This window comes from Venturia canescens, chromosome 1 (genome assembly GCF_019457755.1).
Source record: "Venturia canescens isolate UGA chromosome 1, ASM1945775v1, whole genome shotgun sequence".
Lineage (NCBI taxonomy): Eukaryota > Metazoa > Arthropoda > Insecta > Hymenoptera > Ichneumonidae > Venturia > Venturia canescens.
Window position 1 is genome coordinate 6,718,501 of NC_057421.1, and position 11,279 is coordinate 6,729,779.

The window sequence follows — 11,279 nt, forward strand, 5'->3', positions numbered from 1 at the left end:
AGAGCACTCCGCTTGTACTGCTGCAATTCTCAACTTGCATATGTACAGCCATGTACATTTTTTATATATAAAAATAAAAACACGTAACGCGAGTTCGTCTCGCCGCACGTTTCGATAAAAAAAAAAAAAAAAAAAAAAAAACAACCAACAACAACAAAAACAATACTGCGAGACGTCAGTTTTGTGAATTTTTTTCCTCGTCAACCCCTCTTTCTACACATTTTTTTTTCCACTCAATTTTATATCGCATGTGCAACAGATACAAAATTTTTTTGGAAGACAATCGATTCGTTATTACTTTTCTTTCATCGATGTACAAATATGGTCATAAATTTTCGAGTGAACACATTGATACTTATTGGACATGAATTATTGTTTAATTATGCTGATCGAAGCACACGATTGATAATACTAAACGACCCCTCGGTACAATTGTTCGCAATCTCCCGTTTCACTCGTCACAAACTCGTGTTCGCTAAATATTTATCGGTAATTAGTCTTCTTGAAAGTCAGTTCGACATTTTTTATCGTTTTTATTTTTTTATTCGTTAACGCGAACGCTTTCCGATTTGTCTTGGGATCGAGAAGACTTTGAAACATTTGAGGATTCTTCTCTTCCTCGTTGGTTTATATTATTTTTCATCTCGAAGTTTCGGGCGATGTAGCCCAAGATTTATTTACACTTTGCACAGAATAATCGAACTCGGCTTCGCCTCGACAGCATTTCTGTTTTTTTACAAAGTTTATTTCAATCTGTTTTCTGTCGTTGAAGGTCGACGAATTTGTTCAAGAAATTCTTCGATAAGAAGCGACACTTTTCACAGCTCGCATGACGATAATCGGACTTTTCTTTTCAGATGCTACAAGAAAGTGATGATACCGTCTCGTTATCGCGATAACTCGATCGTATCGGTTCCATTTCTATGTCCACTTCTCATAAACCGAAAGGGGGAAGATGTTTGATCGAATAACGCGCGTCGTGTAATCGACGAGGAATTTATGGATCGGCCGCAAACTCTGCACAATCGTACTCAGGCGATACAGAAAAAAAACTTAAAATACTGAATAAATAATAAAAATGATCCATTAACGGGGTTTACACTCCTTTGGAGCTCGGGGAAAACTGGGTTGGGAGGAAAACATTGCTGAAGATGATGTCACAAGCCAAGTGACTCGACGCAAATGCCTCGCGTTTATAAATTTATACGAGAAACAATTCTCAGATTGAATTAGTTTCAATTTATACTATAAAAATGCAACGCATTTTTTTCCACTGTTATTCAAGTATCATGAAAATGAATATTCTTTTTTCTCGTTTGATAATTGAGGATAAATGAAAGAAAGAAATTTGCCATTGAACTTGATAACTGTGAGGAAATTTTCGTTGCACATACCAATAACGATTTACATTTTGAGCAGATGGAACGAAAAAATGTTGAATTGTTCGTTCATACGGTGGTTTGGGCGCTGTGTGCATTGTCTAATTTTCTTTTTATTTTCTCCAATTCGGCCATGTCGGTGGACGAGGCTTCGCACTTGTAAACGACCAAGGAATGGTAGAAGTGCACAGCGAAAGCGACGAATACTATGAGGACGGGGATGACGATGATCGTGCTCGCAGTCGCTGCCATAAACGAATAATCCCAAAACTTCACCCAGCAGAGAATGGCAACCTCGACGAGGAAGAGAAAGAGACCAAGGACCGTCGAAAAGGCCCAAGCCAACTCGATGAAGCCTCGCATTCTTTCGTGCGGCGATTCCGTCACCAGACTCGAAATCTGGAGCTTACTTATTGCCTCGACGTTCGGCAACAAGTACGTGCTTATCATTAAAGCGAATATGTGCACCGAAACGAGCACTGTCGTGCATACCGCGAATGTTACGAACAACCATTCAGGCACAGCCGTTGGTTCGTTCACTTGAAGCTCCACCATCGCCACCTGCAATTTCAAGCATTTCACAAACATTATTAACAAGCTCCATCGTTAGGATTCGACCAGACGAATTTAAATGTTGAAGTAACTCCTGTACTGCATGCTAGTCAAATGAGTGCTAAATTTTCAAAACGCTTTTAGACCAGTTTAACGTACCGATTAAATGTATTGTTAGTGGATTTGTATTACAGCATATCTTATTAAGATGTAAAAATATTAAAAACGCTAGTTTTACAAAACCATCAACTGATAAATGCAAATTTCCACGCTGACACATTTTCACTGGTATTTTTCATAGAATTATCTGCGTTTTTTCATCAATTTTATTGCAACAAATCTCATTTTGTTCGTCAACTGGTCCTCTATGAATCCACCACGTAGTTGTTTTTTTTTAACTCGATCGTTTCACTGTTGCAACTAATTGTTCATTAAGTGAAAAAACTTTTTCATTCATAATTTCTGAAGGAATGAGTTTAAAGGAAAATCTACGTGATGAATTCGTAGAGGATCAGTTAAGGAACGAAATGAGACTTGGTGCGATAAAATCGGTTAAAAAATACAGATGATTCTTTGAAAAATACCTGTGGGAATGTGTCATCATGGAAATTTGTATCTATCAGTTGATAGTTTTGCAAAACTACCATTTTAAATATTTTTTCACGTTAATCTACTAACAATAAGTTTAATTGGTACGTTGAACTTGGTCTAAAAGCGTTTTGAAAATTTAGCACTCATTTGACTAGTATGCAGTACAGGAGTTACCTTAAAATTTCATTATCACAATCATTGAGCTCTAGAAGCAAATAACGTTTAAATTCAATAATTTCAATAATTTTTTCAAAACTTTTGACATTTCTTGAATTAAAAAAAATTTTTATACTTCCATTGTTGCAACAAAAATAAGAATTAAATCAATGAGAGATAAAAATTGCACGATATTTTGTCCACGACAAAAAATGATTAATAAGTTAATCAAATTCTTCGATTACATAACTGCTCGTAAGTTGAACAGTTGAATGAAAAAAGTGACGAAACATAAATGACACTGAAGAAGTTGCAAGATCCTCGCAGTGTTGGAACGTTAGTCGCATAATTGCAAACATTCCGTAAGTTATTTCGCAGTCATAACTGCTGCTGATTCCTTTAGTTCGTCCACATTTAAAAGTGTAAAATTTTTTTCATTTTTGAGATAAAATAGTGGTCTAGCTTTATAGCGTAAATCCATGAATTCAGAATGTTCTCACGACTCGTCAATTTTGTCGGACGATGAATAGCTTTGTGGTTTGGAGACGACGCGATGCGACCACGAAATATTTGCACGCGAGAAGTAATCGTCGCGATGATTCGATTGTCGCGTGATATTTCTCATTTATCCATAACCGATCTGTGTTGTTTTGATCATGGTAACAAGCACGAGCGCTGCATAACAATCCACTCACGTTACAACCGTCACGATTCTTCGCGTTCATTGTTCACTGCTCTATGGACTCTATAAATCATTAAATTTTACAGTCCTCATTTTATCCCACACCACATTTTTTCAAAGCCCCTCTACTAGGGATGTCGAATTGTCAAAAAAACGATCGATTCATCAAATCGAATCTAATGACATACAACAAATCAATTTCATAATAAATTGTGTACTCAGAGATCGTCCAGCGAGAATCAATTCTGTGAATTAATTTCAATGAAAAATAATGAACAATGAAAATGATTAAAAAAAAAAAAACAGAAAAATTGAAAAACGAGCCAACTTCTTCTGGTTACGTGACAATAAGGCCCAGGACAAAATATCCTGAGACACAATATCCTCTACAATTTTGTTTAATTATTATTTGTTTTTTATTGTTCTTATTTATTCATGTCAGGCAGACAAAAAATATTCGAGACGTTTAAGCAACGTCGGACTCCAACGAAATGATGTAAAAAAACTCTAGAATAATTTCAGTAAATCTCCAATTTTGTTGTTCTTTGCCGAAGTTGAAATTTTTAGTTTTTCAACCTACGCCAATGATTCGTGAAATAAAAAATTGGTGAATTACAAATCTTTTTTTCGTCGTCAGTTTTACAGATGTCGGATATTTTCAAATCGAGGATATTTTGTCCGAGGATATTTTTGTCTCAGACCACGTTTACACGGCGCTCTTATTCCGGTTTAGTTGTATCAATATATACAAAATACATGTCTATTGATATATATATATATATAAATATACTCGTCTGTATATACAAAACCGGAATAAAAGCGCCGTGTGAAGGTAGTCTCAGGATCTTCTGACCGTACACCACTTCTTCTATCAGGGTGTCTAATTTTGACCAGAACAGAAATTTCATGACTTTTAAGGCTTTTTAAGTGAAGGAACAGGAATTTTTCATGACTTTTCTTATGGTTCTGATACTTTTTATTCATCTTTTAATTATAAAAAAATTCAATAAAAATAACAAAGAAATGATATTTTTTTTTGAAATAAAGAATCTTTTTTTTCTTACAAACTATTCATTCGATATTCGTTTTTATATCGATGATGAGTATTGAACCAGACATTGTCGGCACCCCGCGAATTTTGAAATCATGTTGAAGAAAACCAAAAAATCGACAATGACAATGAGCGTTGCAGAGATCTTAAAAAATCAGGTTGTTTGGTAATTTTTCATGACATTTAATGATTTTTTCAGGTCCGAGTGTAATTTCATGACATTTAAGAATTTTCATGACTTTTCAGGTCGTTAGACACCCTGTCTATAGAAGTGGGGAAGTAAAAAGCACCGTGTCAATGTAACTTCTCCCATTTGGCTAGATACTTCAATTCACTTAACGACTCACGGGGTTGACGCGACGCGAGAATACGAAATTCACGAAAAGACGGTTTGAATGTGGATTGTATTTCGTAAAATTATTTCCGAATCATCGATTTATAGAACAGTATTTAAAAAACCGATCTTACAAATGACGCTGAAGTTTGGGTTTGTTTGGGTCCAACGAAACGATGTAAAAAAGCCTCCCATAATTCCAGCAATTCTCCAATTTCGTTCCCCGCCGAATTCGCAATTCGTAGTTTTTTAAGCTCCATCGATGCTTCTTGAAATAAAAAATTGGTGAATTACAAATGATTTTTTCCTCGCTTTCGTTGGACTCCAACGTTGCAAACTTCAGCGTTGTTACAATTGCAAGATTGATTCGGACAATTAATTAGTGGGAGAGAATAAATCTGAAAAGTCAATTTTATTGGTCGGTTAATAATCGATTCTTGGAAAAATCGATCCTCAGATTGGCATCCTACCCTCTACTCAAAACATCAAGTTCATAGAACTCGAATGATCGAGGGAAAAAATTCTTGACGATTCATTCGAAAAATAGAAATTTTGAAGACCACAATTTCGGTATTGGAAAATCAAATAATCAACCCCCTTTATTCGTTTTTCTTCAAAACATTCTTATGCGGATTTGAATCTTTTTTCGAATACAATTGAAACGTTCCGAACCTCCTGAATTGAATTGACGATAATTTTGTTTTCTCGATGGATTATCTCGGGCTGTAATTCTTTTGCAATAATTAAATATGTTTCTCGCAAGACATTTGCATACTCGTACAGCAAAAAAGGAAAAATGTACTCTCGACAATTGTCTACTGATCGACGTTCCTGTCCATTGAATAAACATTCGTTACAACATTCTTCATTGTTTGTCAGGTTTTAACAGCTCGTAGAAAAAATTGTGATTTCCAGTTTTCTCGAGGAAAAAGAAGCTATCGCAGTGCCTTCCTCAATGTCGAATGAACGATTTCTTGCAAATTACATCAATTTTACCTTTCCATAATCGTGCTGTTTAAAATGCCTATATTTGGAACGATGACATTTCCCCATAATGTGCTTTTAAATCGTTGGACCTTGACGCCGTATCTTGGTATTGTAATCAGTGCTAATTCGATGGCACCTATATTCGTGGTAGTCACGAGTGTTCGACACTTTATTTCACGCAAATCGAACCGAGTGCAAATGTCGAAAAATGTGAAGAAAAATGAATTTGCTCTCCACCCTTCGGTTCAAGATTCCCAAAACAATTTTCGCCTTCCATTCGGGTTGATCGAGTCGACAAAATATTTTTCAACCCTTACCAGTCACACCTCAAGTTTCTGGCGTAATAGTCGCACAGGGTCCAAGTACCCCACTCACTTTGGGGGACGATAAATAATTGAAAAACTGTAAAAAAAAAATAAAATAAAAATACTGCAATGTATTTTGAACCTTTAAGAAACGACCATAACGATTTTATTCTATTCGTGTTATTGTTTATATTTTAAAAAATGTCAAAGAAAAGATTGCAGGAAAAATGACTTTTTCACAAAAAATGATGTAGAAATCATAATTTTCAATTTAAAAAGAAAATCAAATCGCTCTGTACACTTGAAAAATCACGCTTTCAGGTAGTATTAGTTAAATTTGTCACGCTGGGGTCGATCGGACCCCAGATCTTCGCACGGTCTGACTTGATAGACTACCAAAACTAAACCAACGGGCCCTTACAAATAATAACGACGAGTCTCTCTTCTCACAGGTTCGAACTATCGACACGACGCTGAAGTTTCCAACGTTGGAGTCCAACGAAATGAACGAAAAAAACGTTTGTAATTCACCAATTTTTTATTTCACGAATCGTTGGCGCAGCTTGAAAAACTACGAATTGCAAATTTGGCAGGGAACAAAATAGGAGAATTACTGGAATTATTGGAGAGTTTTTTTCGATCATTTCGTTGGACTCCAACGTTGGAAACTTCAGCCTCATCTATCGACCGAGGGCACCACAAGTCCCATTTTCTCGAAAATTCTATTTGGTATCGTCGGTCGAAAAGCGGCTGGGGTCCAATATACCCCGTGTCACTATTAAGGGTTAAGATGATGGATCAGTCGGTAATCACAAGCGTGAGTGCGAGAGAGATAGCTGCAAATTTTGAAAAGGAAATTTTTCCACATCGTTCGTCTGATCGAAAAAATAAGAATGTCATCGGATTTTTGCGATCGTGCTGCGTGCGAAGACGTTTTATTATTTTAATCGGACGAACGATGTAAAAGAGCTTCAATTTAAAAAATTCGAGGTGTGATTACCAACTGATCCATCATCTTAATAAACCGTTTTGCGAATGTGAAAAAACTCAATAAAAACAAGAGAATTTTTGAACTCTTCGAAATTTATGCAGAAACGTCGAGCTTCGAAAACGATTTGCTTCGTCACGCTGTGAGACACGATTGTCGATATTCTTATGGAAACTTCCTCAGTTGATACAAGAAGCGAACATTTTTCTGTTCACAAACCTCGAAACGAGTTGAACGAAGGGAAGAAAAATATTTTCGCTAGTCGAAACGAGGATTAAATCGGTTCCCCGATACTGCAAAAAATTCGTTTCGCTCCCCACGTTGTTGACTCCCAGGTAGTAAAAATCCAATCTCATATTAATGACGTCCGGGAGATAATCTCCACAAATTATTGGCTTTCTGGGATAAAATCCTCATTCGCTTGTCAACGTTCACGGAGGACGAATAAACGAGAATAACGAGCGATGCTGAACTGTCATCGAGTAATATGCCTCCACGAAACTGCGTTTCATATTTCCGAACAAAAGTAAACACGGCGATTCGTTCTTCGAATTTTAATCTACGAGATTGTCGTAGTCGAAGTTTTTTTTAAACGCGCCAAGCTCGCTAGAAAGGCAAACAATAAAACCGTATTTTTCATGCTTCAAAGTGGCGCGGTTCGAATCTTATCAATGGAGGCAAACAAGACCATTTCGTTCGCTCCGAATTTCTTTAATTGCGAGATAATCCGTTGGAGAGAATATTTTTCAAATTTCTCAGTATTTTAGACCCAAGTATTTTAAGCTCTTTAGACGAAGTTCGAAAACCTGGGGACTTTCGAAATGAAACTCCTCAAAAATAATTCGGATAAAAGAATAGTTTAGTATCTCGTCGGAAGATTCTTGTTCGCGGCCCTCAAAATAAAAAATGGGTGAAAAGTGAGAGCTCACCATGGCAAAACCACTGAGCAATTCGGACGTGGTTGCAGTGGCCTTGAGCTTGGCACGGCTCATGTGAAGCCTCCGCCAGGAGAGGCCCTCGGGGCCGTCAGGATCTTCGTGTTGTTGCTGATGGCTCGAGGGCATTTGATTGTTTTGCATTCCGTTGCAATTGCAGCAGCAATTGCAGTTGGGATTGTTGGTCGAATAATTGCTCGCCGAGAAAGGTGCGCATTGTGCGTTCGGGACGGAGGACTTGAGGATGTCGAGTGCGACGAATCTGCTGGGCTGACGGTTCCTGGGCGAGAGTATAACCTCGCTGCGGCTCGAGTAGAGAGTGTTCCTCGTCGGGGTATAAATCGAGACGTTCGATCCGTTAAACTGATTTAATTTCGACAGATGTCCTACAGAGGTCGGCCTCGTTGCTCGACTGTAGTTCACTCCTTGTCCGCCGTAGCGCCAACCCGATATTGGAAAGTCAATTTGTGTTGATTTGTTGTTGTTGCTGTGATGAGGAGGATTGTGGTGGTGACTATTCGAGCGGAGGAAACTTTCCTCGCCCGAGTTGCTCGCCGAGCTCGTGCCGAATTTTCCGTTTCTCGGCGAGGCATCGATGTGCGGTTGACTCGCGCCGCTTTTACGGTAGCTCAATTGATCCTCCGGTTCACTCGCGTTCAGCGCCACCTGCTCGTTCGACATCGTGACAATGGCGGTGAAAAAACTGCTCAAAAAGTTCATAGAAAGCGAGATAAGTGAGGTTGTTCTTATTCAGCAGGATCGAGAGCGAATACGCGACATAATCGAGCTCTTATCGCTTCCCAACGTGAGAAAAAGAGACGGAAAAAGTCTCCGCTCTTCCGAGATTTATAGAGATACGGAGGCTCCCCTTTTTTCGGTTTATAATCGGAATTTACGACTCGCCACGCCACGTTGTTTCACTCGTGTTTCTTCCGCATCTTTCGTATTAATCCACAAATTCAATCATTTTTATACTCCGGTTAAAACACGTTTGCCGTAACTTCACCTCCGACTAGCATCGACAGTCGATAGTCTACGATTTGACTAAATGGAAATTAGCTACGCTGCGGCGCCGAGTCCTTCATGATGCATCGAATGAGCGGACCCTTGATAGTTTCAATTGACAAGTCACTTAACAAACCAGTGCCAAGTTAATTCTCCAGTCAAGCAGTTCAATGTAGAATTTAAATGGTTTTCAAGCGCGCGTTATAGTCTCAGGGGGACGCAATGGTTCGAAGATCGACACTGTAAAAGTCTGCATTTGCTTTGACCACTTGGTTAAATAATAAAAAGCACATGAACGAATTCGTTGTCCGAATGGTAAAATTTGACGATCGCACGACTAAACATAGTTTTCGGAAGCGCGCGTGAATTTTTCTCAAACATGAAACCTCCAACGGCGGCACGAATCGTTCACTTTGCACCGCAACTGCGATCGAATAAAATGTCACGAAACTCGAAATGTCCCGAAAAAAAAAATAGTCCACTCAAACGAAGTTAGTTCGTCGGAGATCGGAAGAAAAACATACTTTTTCCATCGGCCCCATCCGCAAAAACATTGCAAAAAAATTGAGCCACATTTTGTTCCCCTTTGTCAACAGCATCGAAATCCGATTTACATTCGATGCCCTCTTCCCGTTCATTCGGCGCGCGCTCACGAATCACGAAGGGAAGACGCGCGACAGCAACAAAACAGACCTTGGCGTAGCCGAGGCAATCTCGGAACGAACTGAACAACTTGGAACGGAAAAGCATACACACACGCATTACCTACCTGGAGGGGAATCATAACAATAGTATTAATTGCCTCGAAGCCATATCGGCCGCATAATAACCGGCTGTAAAGCCCCACCACGTGGTTTCCTCGCGATCTCGACATATTCGCTCACATCTCGTACATCTCTGGTTGTGGGTCCTCCGACAAAACGGATATGTATGCATAACAAACATTGAGTCGAAAAAAAGAGCTCGGGCAACGTTTTTCATTGCGAAGAAATGTTTTTTCTTTTATTCAATACAGAATATTGATTTTCGGTGCATCAAGCACGTTCCGAAAAAACCATTTTTCAAAACCCCGACCCATTTTCACTAACGTATTGCATATATCTCGCACACACTGCACGCGAATGAGCACTGAATAACTTTGAAGCACATTGACCCTGAAAAACGACGGCAATAACACGTCGAGCGTTTATTCTTACGTAATAGTACAACGCGCACCATATCACAATGCCTCAACAACAATAACAATAAACTTGCGATTAAATGCCGTTCGTCTCCGTTCTCAAAGACGTTCCAGTTTCTTTATCTCCGTAGATCGAGCTCGTTTCTCCCGGCCCTTCGGCTTCATTCGGCTCCCGCCGTTCCCGCTTTATTTAACAATTTGAGGTTATATTTTCTTCGAAAGGGTTTTATGATACTCTGCAGAAAAAATCCGATGGAAATTCGTGTCGTCAATGGTTCGGGTTAACTATGGTTTTTCATCTCTTTTGACAATTATATATTTCGATTGAAATTCCAAATTTCAATCTATCGATAGGGAGCCGAGAAAACGAAAATTTTTAATCGTTACGAGGAACTCGAAAACAACGAATTCACCCCTCGGAGCTACAAAACTTGAAGACACTTTGGAACACATCGATGCTGACCATGAACATGCATTTTTCCTCGACATCGAACATATACATTTATGGCTTCGTAGAAGCGTGGGTGTCACTCGAATCGAGGAAAATCGTCGAGAGGATTCTGCATTTTCCTTTCACTGGAAACGCAACGGGTTTTCAGTGAGAGAGCGAGCTACACGATATGACGTAAACAGCAAGTATCGGAATTATCCACATTGCTAACATGTACGAATCGAAAAAATATGATACATCTCAATCTCTAATATACCTGTATCGTGACGTTGTTTTTATTATTTCGTCGCTGCATTATCGTGAAACATAATATCGAAAACTATCGATTTTCGATATATCTTGAGTATCATATTTTTTTAGAGGTAAGTTGACTGCTTTACACTGTTTATAAATGAGCACCACATTTTTTCAATCGATTTCGAGGTTGATATAGAGCGAATAAAAATCAACAAATGAACTTTGGATTTTTAAGAGATTGGGCTGACAAAAATGCCGGCCGCACAGTATTTTGCCGGAGGCATCTTTGTGCCGCGGGAGGCTCCGTGGTTGCGGAAACAAAAATCTCGCAATTTTCGAGGTGGAGCGAAGAAAAAAAATTTTATTCGGTGCGAGGGTAATAAAAAGCATGATGCATCGAATTATTTCTTCGATTATATTTCTCATTAAGGAGGGTGGCTACCGAC

At 38.7% G+C, this 11,279-nt stretch overlaps 1 protein-coding gene across 1 annotated transcript; it reads right to left on the minus strand.

Moving 5' to 3' along the window:
* Window positions 1–175: 175 nt before the first annotated feature.
* LOC122405761 (uncharacterized) lies at window positions 176–9,715 on the minus strand. Its single transcript, XM_043410709.1, has 2 exons — window positions 7,955–9,715; window positions 176–1,940 (listed from the first exon to the last, which is right to left on the minus strand). The coding sequence occupies exons 1-2, from the start codon at window positions 8,678–8,680 to the stop codon at window positions 1,449–1,451; spliced, it is 1,218 nt and encodes a 405-aa protein (XP_043266644.1). The 5' UTR covers window positions 8,681–9,715; the 3' UTR covers window positions 176–1,448.
* Window positions 9,716–11,279: the final 1,564 nt, after the last annotated feature.